Raw genomic sequence first — 16,556 nt, 5'->3', positions numbered from 1 at the left:
AAAGGGTTAGATGTTTTCTCCCCACACAAAAGTCGCTTATTTTGGATAAAGAGACGATTAGATTTATCTTTAATATTTTAATGGCAGCTGGGATTAGTGGGCAACTAGCCCCAACTGGGCTTGTTCACTGAGGATTAGGTCCTGATAAACTCTCAGATGGGGAGTTCCCCCACCCCCCACTCTACTTTCTGTTCTCCACAAAGTGCTTTTTATTATTTTTTGTTGAAAAAAAATTCCCTTGTCTTTTGGAGCATCATAAATTCCATTTGCTGTTTTCTATTAAATCAAGTTGATTAAATTCGTTGTGACTCTTTGCACATAGATCTTTTTAATTTTAACGTCTCCAGCATAAAATCTTTAATGGTGCAATTTGAAATGGCTGCAATATACAGTACAGGCCTTGATAAAACAGATGGAAATGAGGTTCTGCCAGGGAGGGGGTCCTGTCAGGAGGGGTAGAGTAGGGAGCAGGCGCAGACCTCCAGGAGAAGGCAGGGAACGACTGTCTGCGAGGCCCGGAGAAGACCAGCTTCCAATCTCTGCTCTGAGTAGTAACCTTGGCTGACATTAATGGGGTGCTTACTCTGTGGGTCGTCACCTTGCTTGGTGTTTGGTGGAGTGCTTGCCATGTGCCTGGCACTGTGCATGCATTGTCAATCCTCCTTCCAGGAGGCTCAGAGAGGCCTCGTGCTCAAGGTCACACAGCACGTTGGTGGCAGTGGTTGAAGCCAGGCTATCTGTGGCTGGTGGAGTCTCTTCTTACCTCTTGGAGCCGTCATTTCCCTATCAGTGAAATGGGGTGATCAGTGCTGCCCTGCGTCATGGTGCTTGGAAATATTAGATGAGCTCCACAAATGGCCTTGGGGATGGGATGGGGCTGGGGCTCTCCTGGGGATATGGGGAGGTGAGGTCAGCTCATTTGGGGCCCAGAGCCCCTGCCATCACTGGGAAGAGTTGATTTTTTTGAGACCATGGGAAGCTTCCTGAACTCCAGGGTCGGTAGGAGGCCCCCTGGGGATCTGGGCTCCTCCTCCCCCACCTCTCCAGACCTCAGGCCTCCCGCCTCGCCTCGGCTTTTCTCCCTGTCCCTCCGGCTCTAATCCTGACCTCATCAAGTCCTGGGAAGGTTTGATCCACAGAAGCAAATCCCTCATTCGGAGGGACAAAATCAGCTTAATTTGCAGCAACTTGAAGCGGGTCTTTGCCAGGATTTGAATATCAAATTATCCCACAGCCCAGGCTAGCCTGGGAGGCCTCCTGCCGCAATATGGACAGACATGCTCTGGGCTCCTCCAGGACGATTGCTCCGCAAGTGAGTGAGGCTGGGCTGGGCTGGGTGTGCGTGGAGTGGGGGCACCACGAGGTATCAGAGGGTGCTGGAAGGCAAGGGCATCACAACTCCCAGGCCTGGGGGGAGGGAGGGCAGTGTGAACCTCCTATTCATGAGACTTACCTGGGGGTGGGGGGTGGGGGTGTCTTGTCAAATATACAGATTCCCAGGCCCCTCTTCGAACATCAAGGAATCAAGGATTCAGGAAAGTGAAAAATTCTGGAGCTTCTCAGTGAGCCAATCAGCAAATTCTTAGTGCGCACACACTTGTACTCCAAACGTTTTGAGATCAGCCTCCTCTGGCATCCACTCCAACCGTCCCCAGCCTGTGGCACTGCAGACCCGTTCCCTTTGGCCACTGCTCCGCGATGGCCCCAAATGCCTGAGTCAGCTGCTGCTCGAGGGTTCTGCAGCCTTCCCTCCAGGGTCAGTGTGCCTATTTCCTTCCTTCCGGGCAGACATCCTCTGATGTCGGCCACACGGGACACAGTGCCCAGACCCAAGCGGTGAGGGTCAGATCCCTCTTACAGCCATGTCACTTCCCCAGGAATCTGTCAGCTGCTTCAAGAAGGGTGGGGACTCTGAGTGTGGCCCCAAGCCTCCATCAATGATGAAGACCCATTGGTCCTTCCTGCACAGCGTGTGCCCCCTTGGGACCTTCGGTGTGAAAGCAGCAGCTGGGACTGCTGAGATAGCCCCATACGGGCTGGTCCGTCCACCCAATACCATCGGCAGACAGCTGAAGAGTCCTGTCCTCAGAGAGCCCACAGCTGAGGAGAAAACAGGATGGTGTGACAAGCTCTATTAATACCCACAGATGCTTATCCAGCACTCACCATGTACCAGGCACGGTTCTAAGTGCTTTTCCTCCATCCACCCGTTTTATCCTCATAAAAACCCTAGGAGGTAAGAAATATTATTAAACACATCCACTTCACAGATGAGGGAACTGAGGCACAGAGAGAATAGTAACATGCTAGAAGGTCACACAGTTACAAGTGGTGGACCTGGGATTCACACCCAGGCAGGCTGACTCTGAGCCTATCCTCTGAACCACTTTGCTGCAGTCCATCCATCTTTATTTGTAACTATTTGTTTATGTATGTTACTTCTCTGTAAGTGGCTTGCCTTGTTTTTAAAGGCATAATCATAGAGCGTTTTGGGAGCTTAGTAAGGCACACTAAACCTACATGAGGGCAACCACAGAAGGCTTTTTGGAGGAGGTGTCTTTATTCAATTGTTGCTCAGTTGTTGAACAGCTATTGTGTACCTGGCACTGATGATGCAGAGATGAAAAAGCACGGTCCCTGTCCTCCACGGGCTCGCAGGCTGGGAGAGGAATGCCTGTACGCAGATGTGCTAAGTGCACTGAGAAAGCACAGGGCATTGTGGGAGCACCGCAGAGACCCCAAGGCTGGGAAGGTCAGCTTCCTGGAGGAGGTGCATGTGAACTGAGAGTGAAAGAATGAATGGGAATCTCAGAGACATGTCCGCTCCATTAGGTCCAGTCATTCAGCTGAGGTTAAGGGGCCCCAGAGGCTCTGCTGGCACTCACTCCTCTTTCTCTTGGCCAGACTCTCCTCCATGGAGCCTTCTTGGTACAACCAACCTCAGTCTCTTCTCTGACCGCCTACTCCAGGCAGGCAGATGCCCTCCTGAGGAGGTCTACATCCCTAACTCTTGTGTGTTTTGGGGAGGTGGGGCCTGAATACCAAACTCCTGAACACCTGGGCACTATGCCTAGCAGGGGTCAGGCAGGATCTGTCCCTGTGGCCTTGGGAGAACCCAGTGTTTGATTTGAGGGCACCTAGAACTTAGAGCAAGACAGGAGCCCAGAAACCACCCAAGCCCACCTAGGAGGAAGGAGTGAGGCCCAGCGAAATAATAGGAGCTGCCAAGGCCCCACAGCTGAGATAGGACTCAAACGCAGGCTCCTAGTGCCCTGATCTCCTCTCTGGGGTGGTCTGGCCCCACCTGGGCTCTTCTCTAACACTTGCCCCCTGGGCCTGCCTAGCCTGATGGTGGCCAGGATAGTCTCCCCTGAATAACGATGGTATTGGCTCAGATTAAGGGCAACTAGCTGTCTCTTGGCTTTTCCTTTTTATATAACAACTAATCTCCTTCTAATCAGCCATTATTAAATTATATTCCGTTTTTAATTCATTCACAGATCACCGTTGGGACAGCTGGATGGATAATTGGGGAGAGATAATTTATGTAAATGAGGAATAGCAGAAGGTAGGGGAGAGGGAGGCTGAGGGCCAAAGGGGGCCCCTCCTGTGCCCAGGCTGAGGAGGGGGCAGTGGGCTGGCTCTGCCTGGAAATGGGTGACTGGGGATGCTGAGGGGATTGGGGCCTGTCATGGGGCCTCAGGGCTCCTGACTGGTTAGATTGACCTTCAACGCTTCTGGCAAGCAGGGAGCCCACTGCTTTTTGGGGGGCAGTTCCTAGATCCATCAGGTCCTCCTCATTAGAAGTGGATCCTGAGAGGCAGTAAAATGTCCTGGAGAATTCCAGAGTCAGAGCTTTGTTTGGTTCCAACCCACCCTTGTGCTGCTGTCTCTTAACCTTAGTTTCTAGTCTACCACTTGAGGGGACAGATGTTGAGGCTCTAGAACCTCTGAGTTCTTTTTTTTTTTTAAATTTTTTCTTAATGTTTATTTATTTTAGAGACAGACAGACAGAGCACAAGCACGGGGAAGGACAGAGAGAGCCGGCAACAGAATCTGAATCAGGCTTCAGGCTCTGAACTGTCAGCACAGAGCTTGATGCGGGGCTCGAACCCACAAACCATGAGATCATAACCTGAGCTGAAGTGGGACACTTAACTGACTGAGCCACACAGGTGCCCCAAGAGCCTCTGAGTTCTTATGCTTAGTTGCTGTAGAGCGTGGAAAGTAGGAGAGGAAGAGCCTGGTTACCTAGTGGTTCCTCTCACTAGTGTGAAGACTCTCTGTGAGTCCAATCTGCCCCCCACTAACATATGCCCCAGGCCATGAGGCTTCCTTCTGGAAACACAGACTAAATCCACTTCCTTTGCTCTCTGACCTGTCTGTCTTGCTGATAATAATTACGGGGCCACTGACACCTCAGTGTGTTCCCCTTGTGCTGCGCTAAACACTTGCTATATAGCATCTCACTGTATCAGGAGACCAACTGCATGAAGTGAGTGCTACTGTCTCCACTTTACAGATGAAAATACCATGGACCCAAGCTCTCTCCTGACAATTCCTTCAACAGAAACTAAAACAGAAGTCTGCTTACAAAGGGACAGGAGGTTCATAAAACCTGGAGCCCAGCCAGAGGCCATTTTGGGAAGGTGCCTTGGGGACTGGAAGACAGGGACAGGGCCCACAGGGAAGGTGGGTCAAGAAGGTTGGACCTCCAGTCTCCCCTCCTCCCCCCCCCCCCCCGTGCCTTTGTGGCCCCAGGAATCAGGTGTGGGCAGGCACAGGGGTCTGATGGGGCCTGAGGGGATGAGGTCTGCATGTATCTGGGGCTGGCAAGGGCAGTGGGTAGGGCCTTGGACCATTCCCAGAGGGAGGCAGGGGATTAAGGAGGGTTAGGGAGGGTGGTCCCAGAGGGTCCAGCAGAGTAATGGGATTAGCCTTCAGGCAGTGAGTGAAAGTTATTAGTGTGTGGGGCCTCTGGCTCCCCACCGGACGCTGCAGCTGTCACCCATCCCTAGGAGAGAGTCACTAGCAGCGCCCCCACCCCCACCTTAAGGCAGGCTGGCACCCTCTGCCCCCAACAGGCTTTCCTGCTGTGATCATCTGTTGGGGGACTGGCCTCCCAGCCCTAGCCTCCTGCCTAACCCTGACGGACCGGGCCACCCACACACAGTATACCCTAGCAATGCTGTGTGCCTCGGTTTCCCCATCTAGACAGGAGGCTACAGTGAGGATGCTTGAGACCCTGAGGGAGAGCCCCTGATGCGTTGAGGATCGGACCCACTGAGTCAGCAGAGCCTTAGCTGTGCTACCCCGGACGCATCAGCTGGCCTCTCTGTGTCCTAATGTATAAAACCGAGGCAGTAGCACTGCCGGGTTTTCACAGGGGAAGGCTGGGTCACGGGGCGCATCGCGGGCCTCTCGGTGGAGTTCAAGGTGCCTGAGGCCTAACGATTGGAGCGGCCCAGCCTTCCGGAGCCTCCCGGCTCCCTCTAGCGGTGAAGTCGAGGAAGCCCCCTCCGGGCTGGGCGCCGGTGGGGAGGCCGGGCTGGGGCCGCGGGGTTCCCGGAGCGCGCGCCCGCCAGGTTGGGGTGGGGTGGGAAGGGCCGTTCCTCCCATCCTCCCAGACAGCGCGGGGAGGGGCGCCGAGGGTCCTAAAGGCTTCGCCTCCCCACTAGCGCCCGACTTCTGTCGTGAGAGCGACCTTCCTTCAGCTTGCACGCCGGTCTGTTGACCCGAGAACGTCTTACCTCTTGTTTACATGGCCCGAAGCCCGAGTACCCGCGAGCATTGGCCCAGGCCGGGTGCGCGGGACCCGGTGGATCCCCAGGTGACAGTCTGTGACCAGGCACGAGTAATTCCCTTTTCTAGCCTCCGTTTCCTCGCACGACAAACTGACGGTGGGGCCAGGCCAGTGGTTCTGCCTTTTCAACTCCAACAACCTTTTAAAATGTAAAACAATCCGGAGTTCCTCAGAGGCGTACTTTCCCTTCTCCCTAAGGAGCCTACAGAGTGACCCAACACTATTAGACCCTCAGCAATGCTCTTACATGAAGTGATACTTTATTCATCGCAACAACTATATAGGTTTTTAAATTAGCTTTAAGTAAACGCTGTTCTTTTCTGGAGCAGCTTTAGCCATATGGAAAATTTGTAAGATTGCAGAGTTTGATACCCAACCCCCTTCTCTCTCTCATATCAACATCTGCCATGAATTTGTTAATGAACTAAGATTGATACATTGCTAAGTAACGTTTGTACTTTATTCAGTCTGTCCTAGTTTTTATTTAAAGTCCTTTCTGTTCCACGATGGCCCACAAAGTACCACATGACATTTAGTAGTTATGTCTCCTTAGGCTCCTTCTGGCTATGATGGTTTTATGTAATTTTAAAAAGGAAAAAAAAAGTACACCTTCACGCAGTGGGTATTGTGGGGCTGTTAGTACACATTCTGATCTGGAACAATCTCTAAGACAATATCAGTATGAAAAGGAAGATACAGGATGGCATATTTTACTTCCACCTGTGAAAAATAAAAGATACGTATATATAACTTTTTAAAAATGTTTATTTTTGAGACACAGAGAGGGGGGGAAAGGCAGAGAGAGAATCCCAAACAGGCTCTGCACTGTTAGAGTTAGAGCAGAGCCTAACTTGGGGCTCCTACTCAGGAACCAGAAGATCATGACCTGAATGGAAATCAAGAATCGGAGGCTTAACTGACTGAGCCACCCTGGTGTCCCTATAAGTATTTTTAAACCTCTGAAAGAGTATCTGAAAAAAAAATGGTTGTGGTTGATTGTGGGAAAGGGAATCAGAGGAGTTGAGAACAAGAGTACGAGAAAAACCTACATTTTAATTTTACTCTATGCCCTTTTGTATGAATTTGGTTTTATTATTTTTTTTAATATTTATTCATTCACTTTTGGGAGAGAGAGAGAGAGAGAGCATGTGCTCAAGCAGGGGAGGGGAGAGGCAGAGAGAGAGGTGGACAGAGGGTCCGAAGCAGGCTCTGCCCTGAGAGGAGAGAGTCTGATGTGGGGCTCAATCTCACAAACCAGAGATCATGACCTGAGCTGAAGTTGGACGCTTTGCCGACTGAGCCACCCAAGCATTCCTGTATTAATTTGGTTTTAAAACCTGTGTATGCGGGGCACCTGGCTGGCTCAGTTGACAGAGCATGCAATTCTTGGTCTTGGGGTTGTGAGTGCAAATCCCACAATGGGTTTGGAGATTACTTAAAATCTTTAAGTAGTAAAAAATAAATACTGTGTGTATGCATTATCTATCTTGACAAACACAAATAGTAAACATAACAATACATATAGGTATAGTACATTCATTGAGACTCTCACTGGGTTCTGTACTGTGGATAATAAAATTCAGCTCCAGCTCTGTGAGGGTATTTCTCGAGTTGGGTGCTCCTGTGGCCCCATCGGCTGGAGTTGGTCCATTGGGCTGGTCTGTAAAATGCCTTTCCACCCATGGGCTGGGTCTCCTCTGTCTGTTCCAGCCAGTGTGTGTCAGGTGTGTGTCAGGTGCGTTGGGGTGGAGGATTCTGGGGAGGGTCCAAGTACAGATACACAGACTTACTTAAGTACAAAAGGATCACAAGGATGTGGGGAGCTTGTGGGATCTGGGACAGGATGTATCTAGAAAAATAGGATTGCAGCTCTCTCAGCTCTCAGGTGCTGCTGCCTCCTGTCCCTACAGCCTAGCTAACCTCCTCCTCCCCATGGCTGCATCTGGACTCCCAGGCTGACACCCCCTCCCCCTCCCACTCAAGCCCAGGTGGAGGGGTCTCAACTCCAAAATTTCCAGAGGGATAAATCTATCTGGGCTTAACGCAAGCTCCTGTATCCCTGTACCTGGCAGTATGAAATAGGGAGAAACAAACAAATTACATTCCCCAAGTATTTCACTAGCCTTGCACCAGACTAGGTGCTTTGGGGCACAAAGGAGAGAAGCAGGCCTTTCTTCTGGGAGGCAGACTACAGAATGATGTGATTTCATGGGTTTTGGGAAGGCCACACTCCTCCAGATCCCTCCTCTTTCTGGAGATCCGCTCAAGCAGCCTCATTTGGTTAAATTATGGATCCAATCCCTGTGGAATCCAGCTCCCCTAAGAGAGGTCAGCGTTTAGGCAAGTCTTCCAAAGGTTCCCCAAATGCCTACTAGGAAGGTCCTTTTGAGATCCTGTTCTTGCTCACTGGGCAGTGAGCATTTACTGTGGTTCCTCTAGCTTACTCAGGAAATATTCTCTAATTCCTCAACTGTTCATGCCCTTTGCATGTCTCTGGCCTTCACATTTGTTGGCCCCTCTGTCTGGAATACATTGCCTCTGGGGGCACCTGGGTGGCTAGACTAGTATTATGTGGAATACATTGCCTCTTTCAAGGCTCAACTCAAGCTTCCCTTTTCATGAGGCCTTACCTGCCCAGGCCCAGGTGGAGGTAGCATCCATGTGACCACCCCCTCATTCCCATCCCCACCCCTGGGCACAGCCCTGATCGCTTGAGGTAGATAGGATTCAGAAGGACAGGCACCCACATCTGGCTTTGCCACTTCTGCCAGCATGCAGTAGATACTTAATAAATCCCAGCTCCCTTCTGTTCCTCACATCTCCAGAGTGTGCATGACTGATTTGTAAGTGGTTAGCCAACCATCTTCCCTTCACACTGCAAACTTTAATTAGTAGGCACAATAAATGTTTGCTAAATGACTGAGTGATTTAACCAGGGAGGGGGAAGATGTCTCCAAGTTCAGAGCCAAGTCTGAGGACGCCTGCTGCCCCAAGAAGCAGGGGGTGTCCTGAGCCAGGGTCAAGATGGGAGGTGCAGCTGAGAAATCTGGTGGGTTTATTTCAAGGGATGATTGGCGTGGAATGAGGGGGCAGAATTGGACGGGTGTGGTGACACTGGACCATCAGTGGAGGCACACATCTACCCAGCTGCCTCCTCCCCCCCCCCCCGCCTCCCCCCCCCCCCCCCTAAGCAGAGTTGGCATCCTGTTCAGCCTCTAGGACCATGGTCTCAGGGGTGTGAACTCGGTGCCTAGGGGCTGCCAGGAGATGTCCTCTTCTCTAGGCTCTGCAGCCCCAAGACCCAAGTAGGGAGGGACCCTCATTTGCTGTCTTCTTGGTCATTAGAGACCAAGATAACCATGTGGTTATCTTATATGGCACCTAGGGCTCTTCGTATGCACCCTCAAAGGTGCTGGGACATGAGGAGGTTGTAGCCAGGACACCCCAGCTTCCCGCACCCAGCAAATCCTAGGCAGCCCACTCACATTCTTCAGGAGTGTTCTGCAGAATCTGGGGACATATCACTTAGTTTGAATGCTTCTCTGACGAGGCACCCACCTACCTCCTTTAGTCACTAGTAAAATCCACTGAACACTTACCACATGGCAGGTGCTGCACAGGCATGATCTCATTTAGTCCTCACAAAGATCCAATAAGGTGTCTTTAAAACTTATTCTCATTGTTTTCAGAGATAGAAACTGTAAATTGAAGAAGGGAAGTGACTTCCTAGGGTCACAGAGCTCATGAGTGGCAGGGCCAGATTGAGGAAGCCAGTCCGCCTGCCTGCACAGGCAGGAAGTTCAGGCACAGGGGCACAGGCCTGAACTTCCAGCCACGACCTGGTCTCCACTCTGTCTCAGCTTTGAGCACAGCTCCTGCTCCAGCTCTAACAAGTGCCAGGAGCTGGTACCTCTGTCTTGAAGCCCTCTCCTTGGCCATGGCCTTCCTCTGCCTGGCCGCGATTTCCACTGCCTTACTTCAGCTGTCCCACCTGCCTCCAAGCTCTGTACCTCCCTCTCATGAGGCACAGTCTACCCACTTGCTCAGAGGTCCAGGGGGTCCCCAGGGTGTGGGGACCATGGTGGGCAGAGGGCCCCAGTGCCTCTGGGACAGGAGGGTTGCTGAGAGCAGTGGGGAGGCGGGTGCGGTGCATAGCGCTGATCCTAACCAAGTTTGCCAGCCCAGCTTTTCTCATGGCTCCCACACAATGGTCTGCTTTGTGCCCACCTGCCGATAATGCTTAATTAGGCGAGGAGTTGATTAATTTGAGGTAATTGACAGCTAATTAGAGGCCCACAGGCTCATTAACTTGACATCTTGTCTTCGCGAATTGGCTGAGTAGGGTCAGGTGACGGAAGCCGTTGCTTTCTTCCTCTTCAACCCTGTGGGCAAAGGTGATCACCTGGGGGAAGGCTGGGAAGAGCCAGTAGTTTAGGTGGGGGCAGTCCCAAGGCCAAGAATAGAGGAAACCGAGGCAGCAAAGGAGGAGGTGTGTGCCCTGACCCTAGGAAGGAGGGGGTAAGCAGCAATGGAGGGCTCATGGCATGGGGGCAAAGGCACTGACTATTAATGGGGCTATTAATGGAGAGGGGCACACCCAGTGTCCATGCAGAAAGAAGGGGCAAGGGAAGGAAGGAGTGTAGGGAAGCCTATTGGCAATAAGCATAGGTTTTGAAGTGAGATAGATCCGATGTGGAGTCCCAGCTCCGCTACTAACCAGCTAGGTGACCATGAATGAATTAGTGAACCTCCAAGCCTCAGGCTTTCTCTTCTGTAAACTGGGAATAATAATAGTTCCTACACCTCATGAGATTATTGTGGAGAGTACTCGAGACACTGAAGTAAAGGATTTAGACCAGTACCTGGGAGTCTGCGGAATGTTCAGATACATGTTAACTACTCTTGGTAGCAGGGGGGAGTGACATGAAGAGAAGGTAGGAGGATGGGATGGATTATAGGGACACAATGGAAGCCCTCTCTGAAGAGAAGCCGCTGTTCCTCTGCAGGAAGCCTGCATGCCTGCCAACAGCATTGCTGAGGGTGTGGGGAAAAGAGCTCATGGTTACAACACTTTAGGGGGACGTTTCAGCAATATATACTCAATTGCATATATTGAACACTATATATTAAAATAAAAATACATGTGACCTTTGACCCAGCAATTTGCTCCCTAGTAATATATTCTTCAGATCTATTTGTTCATGTACAATGAGTTGCACAAAAGGATGTTTGTTCATCACAACTGTAGTTTGTAATAGCAAAAGACCGAAAACAACCAAAATGCCCATCATAGGGACTGGGTAAATAAATTATGGTATATCCATACAGTAGGGTAATATGCTGCTGTGAAATCCGTATGAACAATATGAACAAGGTCCAAGATAAATGAAGAAGAAGGAAAGGCAGGATGTAGGACGGAGTGTAGCTCCTGCAAGCTGGTAACTAGTGACCTGAGTCAGGGAATGGGAGATGTGTTTTTCACAATGTACTTGTTTTAAATATGGTTTATATTTGTTGTCTTTTCAAAAAACACTGTGAAATTAAAAAGCGATAGAGTTTTTCCCCAAATGGAATCTAACTTGAAACAGGGAAGCACAGACCACGTCCTGACCTTTAAGCAGCCCGCAGCCTCAGGACTGAATTCATAGGGGAGAGGCAGATAGAAATTGATCCTCCCTTACAAGAGAGCCCAAGCATCAGAGTTTCTAGTACCCTTGGAGTACTCCCCCATACGAAGGTCACAAAGTGAAAGCACAGAGCAGGGTCCCCCAGCCCTTATGCTCAGTTGGTGGTGAAGCATGGAAAGTAGCTGCCAAAGGAACATGTTGAACATTCTCTATCCTTCCCTCTGACTCCATGGCTTGGATGCCAGCATGAGTCTGAGATCCCCTAGTTTCTCCTGTATTATTGCCCCAGTCAGCTCCATGGGGATTGTGATAGCTTTTCTTAAGTTTCCCTTTAAAGGCTCAGAGGACCCTAAATTCACTTGTTTTAATTGAGGCAGTTTACACACGGTAAAGCATACAACTGCTAGATGCAAAGCTTGATGAATGTTTATCACACACTCACATGCATATAGTCCTGTGTAGCCACCATCCCCATCAAGATAGAGAATATTTCCTACAGCCTAGAAGGCTCCTGGTGCCCCTTCCCAGTCAATACCCCAAGGTAACGCTATTCTGACCACTACCACCCTAGATTAGTTTTGCCCATTCTAGAATCGTACAGGTATACACTTCTGTGCCTGCCTTAATTCTCTCCTCATTCTTGTTTGTGAGGTTCATCCATGTTACAGTGTGAAGTAGTTTGTGTTTTATTGCTGATTGAGACTCCACTGTAGAAATATAAGACAATTTATTCATTCTCTTGATGGACATTTGGGGTTTTGCCAATTTTTGACTCACATGAATAAAGTTGCTATCAACATTCTTGCACGTATCTTTTGATGGACACCAGCAGTCATTTCTGTTGGGTATATACCCAGAAGTGGAATGAACAAAGACCTTGTGTTCCCCAAAGTTACATAGACTTAGTGACTCCACATTCCCGGCAGTGAGGCTTAAAGTAGGGGTGGGGAGTCAGCTTTGAGAGTCCTCTTGGGGAACTCTATGTCCCCACTGGCTGTAGAGGGGGAGAGTAGCCCTTATTAGAAAAGAATGAGTCAGGGAGAAAGCCAGGCAAAGAAGCACAACATGGTTCTCAAATCAAGGCCATGTGACAATGGTGTCAAAACGCACTACATGAATGGCGGCTGGGAGGAAAGATGAGCACAGGGAAATGGAAGCCTCTCTTTTGGAGGGTGGAGCATATATAAGGAAGAAGCAAGAACTAAAGTCCTCAGCAGATTCTGGTTTAATTATTTTAATTCACCCTGTGGAAGGTAAGTTTAAGTTCTCTCTCTTTCTGCCTTTATTTACATGACCAACAGAGTAAAGAAAAATGTTTTTGGTAACCTAAATATCATGTTTACTTCCCAGAGATGATAAACCTCAGTATGTGTCCCTTGAACATTTCTAGCCTTGCAGCAGTCTCCCTCAAGTTCAGTTTGTCCCCAGCAAGGGTAACCACTATTCTGACTTCTGTCATCATAAATGAGTTGTGCCTGTTTTCAAACTTGATTCACATGGAATCTGACAGTTTACGTCAACATTCACTGAGCATTTATTATGTGTCAAATGCATTGCTAAACTATCAGTTTCTCATTTGATCTTTCTAACAACCCCCTTAACTTGAGAGAAAACCAAGTTCAATAAGGCCAACAATACTATCTGAGGCCAGAAAACTATTAACTAGCAGAGCTTGGATCCAAACTAGAGTGATGAACCGTCCCCATTAGCAGGACTGTCGCTTCCGCTGGGAAACCCCCAAGTCCCAAGAAAACTGGATGGTGAGTCACTCTAATTCAGACCTGGACAGGACTCAAAAGCCAGGTTCCTTTGGTTTCCTTAAGAAATAAAGCATCTGAAGATTAACCTTAAATCCTTAAGATGTCATCCAAAGGTGCATATGTTGTTAGCACAACTTCATGGGAAAAGTTCTGTCTCAAAAAAACCTCTGTGATATCAGCTTTTTACTTAGGTTTGTTTCTTTCTTTCTTGGTTTTGTTTCATTTTAAAGAAAGATTTCATTGAAAGTAGATCTGGGTAGACTAAGAACAAAATTGTTCATAATAAAAGAGAATTCTAGCATATTAATCCATCAAACATGGGTTTATTAAGCGTCTGTGCACTGAAAAAGAATTTTAAGAGAGTCCCTGACTTCAAGAAGTTTCTAATTTACTTGGAGATTTAAGAGTAAAGTGTAAAGAATAAAATTGGAGGGTAATAATCAGGAATAATAATCACATGCATCTGAGTTTACATCGTGTCCTGGGGACCTTATACATTCTATCTCATTTAATCCTCACAATACAGCTCTGAGATACGTACTGTTAGACCCATTTTGGATGAGGAAATCAGGGCTTGGTGAGGTCAAGTGATTTGCTTAAAAAATTCACTAAGCTCTTCACTTACTTTTTGTACACTTAATACCTGTAAATGAGTTTTACCTCCAAGTAATGTTTACTGAATGGGAAACCACTGAAGATGGGAAAATTTTTTCTTTCCCATATACTCTGTTTTCAAAAGTTTATTTATGGGGCACCTGGGTGGCTCAGTTGGTCAGGACTCTTCTGACTTCAGCTCAGGTCATGATCTCATGGTTCGTGGGTTCAAGCCCCGCGTCAGGCTCTGTGCTGACAGGTTGGAGCCTGGAGCCTGCTTCAGATTCTGTCTCCCTGCCGCACTCATGCTCTGTCTCTTTCTGTCTCTCAAACAATAATAAAAGTTAAAAAATTTAAAAAAACCCAGAAAAGTCTTTGTATAAAAAAAAAGGAAAAATAGAAGTTATTTATTTAGAATTTCTACACCCATGTGGGGCTCATACAACCCTGAAATTGAGAGTCACATGCTCTGCCGACTGAGCTGGCCAGGTGCCCCTCCCCTACTCTTGAATAAACGATTTCCAATAATTTGGGGCAACATTTTAAGAAAATGTGTTTTGGCTTGTTTCATTTTAGTAATTCAGGTCTAAGTGCCATTTTTAGCCTTGATGACTTGAGTGCAAACAGGCATAGCTTGTAGCAGGCCACTGGGCCACAGCAACTGTGTGGCCCCAAAGCCTGGCTCCAGTCTTCTTGCTACAGTCAGTCCCGCCAGGCATGTACAAGGGTATCTGTCCCCTGGGTCCTCAAGTCTAGCTCTGTTGTCTCCCCTACGACACCCCAAACCCCATCCCTTCAATCCTCTGCCTGCCCCACCACCCATCTCTGCTTTCCAGGTTTGCGGGCCTCCACTAAGAGGCATCTTCATCATTCCTTCCTGACATGTCGGCTTTCATTTTCCTAGGACGAACCTCATTTGACAATCTCCTGCCCATATTTCTAAGCTCTCTGGGTCTCGCCGTGCTATTTCTCTGTCCTCTCTGGGGTTTGGAACACCAATCATCTGCAGGTTTCATTAGCATGCTGTTTACCCCTGTCTTTCAGATCATTAATGAAGATGCGGAGCGAAGACACCAATCCTCACGGCCCCCACCACGTGCCCCCTCCTGTGCCCCTGCGCCGCTGGAATCATTATCCTTCCTGGCGTGACAGGGTCAGAACCAAACCAATTTGCATCAATCTTTGGTGATGTGAGGTGTCGCCTTGTCCTGCAATCCTCGCGTTGTAACAACTGCTTCGGCTGTCTGTCCTGGCATTTCCTCTCTCCTTCGGAGGGCTGACCAGATCTGGCCGCCCCAGCTCTGGAGGCTGAAAGCCCCTAATAGTCAGGCAGGATTCAGGGCTATGTGTGGCTGATATTTTCCCTTTGTTCTGCGATCCTGAACTGGGCAGAAGGGAGCAACTCTCTGGGAAACAGGATGGACAAGGGCACACACCGGTGACAGGTGTCTCAGGCACAGAATTTTTCTTACACATCATGACAAAACGTTTCTGTTGAAGGAAAATGAAGAGCAAGCCTCCTAAAGGCCCTCTGAGGCCTCATCGGATGTCTGGGCCTGTGTATTCTGGGTGCTGGGGCCTGGGGTGGACGAGCTGTTTCTTGAGGACAAAGCTCACTCTTCTGCATGATTTTCCCGTCACCCAGCTCTGACACTTTCATCTCTTCTTTATCAGTTCCATGACTCTGCTTCCCATCTTGCAGGGAAACTGACCATATACACACTTGTTCCCAATAAAGGTACAGCCGCCTCCTGCACACCCCTTGTGTCCCTCAGACCCCAACTTGCACAGAAGATGCTTCATTTTCTTTCCTGAGGCTGCAGCGCCTCTCCGCCTGGCTGGCTGGGATGAAAATAGGAGTCTCGTTCCAGAGCGTCCTGTCCCATACCGACTCCTGACTCCTAGTTCCTCTTTTTTCCCCTTCTCTCCCAGTTGGGAAGAGGAAAATGAGCAGGAGGAAAGCGGTGAAGGAAACTCTCACAAGCACAACGTCTGGAATAATGTTTGCCATGTCCCAGAGCTGGGGCAATTCGCCCTTAAGAGTCTGCAGCAAAATTCAGTGAGATATATTTTCCTGTGTGCGGGTGAGCTGAGGAAAAGGAGCTATTTTGCAACACTGAACATGTACTGAGAGAATACTTTTTCTGTCCTTAAGTCAAGGCCCTGTGGAGTGTGAGGAGGGCGGGGCCCTGGGTCTAAATGTGATGGAGGAGGGTCTAGGGCAGGGCCGCTATAAACAAATTGTCCTCGGTGAACTCTGTGTGTATGCACGCACATGTGCATGTTAATAGGCTGGGCTGTTAGGCAGGGCATTTGAAGCCCTCTATTCTCAGCTCCAGAGGTTCCCCCTCTTATATGATAAACACAATACATGCTTCTGTAGTTTGGAAAATGTAGATAGAGAAAAATCCCCCATTACCCACAATCCTCCAATCAGGCAGCAAGTACTGTTAACACCTTGGTCTATTTCCTTCCAATCCCCTCCCCCCACCATATTGGACATCATGTCGCATTTATAATTTTACATCTTTCTATTTTCGCTTACCCTTATGACAAACCAATTCTTCCATGAAATTATAACCTTTTTGTAAACCTATTAATTGGCTGCATAAGAGTTTGCTATGTGAGGGGCGCCTGGGTGGCTTAGTCGGTTAAGCGTCCGACTTTCGCTTAGGTCATGATCTCGCGGTTCGTGGGTTCGAGCCCCGCGTCGGGCTCTGTGCTGACTGCCAGCTCGGGGCCTGGAGCCTGTTTCAGTCTGTGACTCCCTCT

The 16,556-nt window shown here is 49.1% G+C and overlaps 1 protein-coding gene across 5 annotated transcripts in view; it reads right to left on the bottom strand.

The window, feature by feature from the left end:
- Positions 1–16,556, bottom strand: part of LIN52 (lin-52 DREAM MuvB core complex component) — a 146,501-nt gene that overhangs the window by 8,328 nt on the left and 121,617 nt on the right. Inside the window, exons 6-8 of one of the 5 annotated variants that reach the window (XR_005528468.1) lie at positions 6,413–6,523; positions 5,751–5,942; positions 2,707–2,781 (exon numbers count right to left, since the gene is read on the bottom strand). Coding sequence is in view for 1 of the 5 variants with exons in the window: in XM_039232337.1 (XP_039088268.1) it covers positions 6,480–6,523 (44 nt within the window). In the remaining 4 variants the exon portion in view is untranslated. Of the gene's footprint in view, positions 1–2,706; positions 2,782–5,750; positions 5,943–6,368; positions 6,524–16,556 lie in introns of those variants that run through there. The other 4 variants (XR_005528465.1, XR_005528466.1, XM_039232337.1 and 1 more) reach the window with 4 other exon arrangements.

The sequence above is a fragment of the Hyaena hyaena genome, unplaced genomic scaffold (genome assembly GCF_003009895.1).
Source record: "Hyaena hyaena isolate Hyena2069 unplaced genomic scaffold, ASM300989v1 scaffold_65, whole genome shotgun sequence".
In the NCBI taxonomy this organism is placed as follows: domain Eukaryota; kingdom Metazoa; phylum Chordata; class Mammalia; order Carnivora; family Hyaenidae; genus Hyaena; species Hyaena hyaena.
The sequence above is the reverse complement of the archived record's forward strand: the minus strand, read 5'-3'. Positions and strand labels throughout refer to the sequence as shown.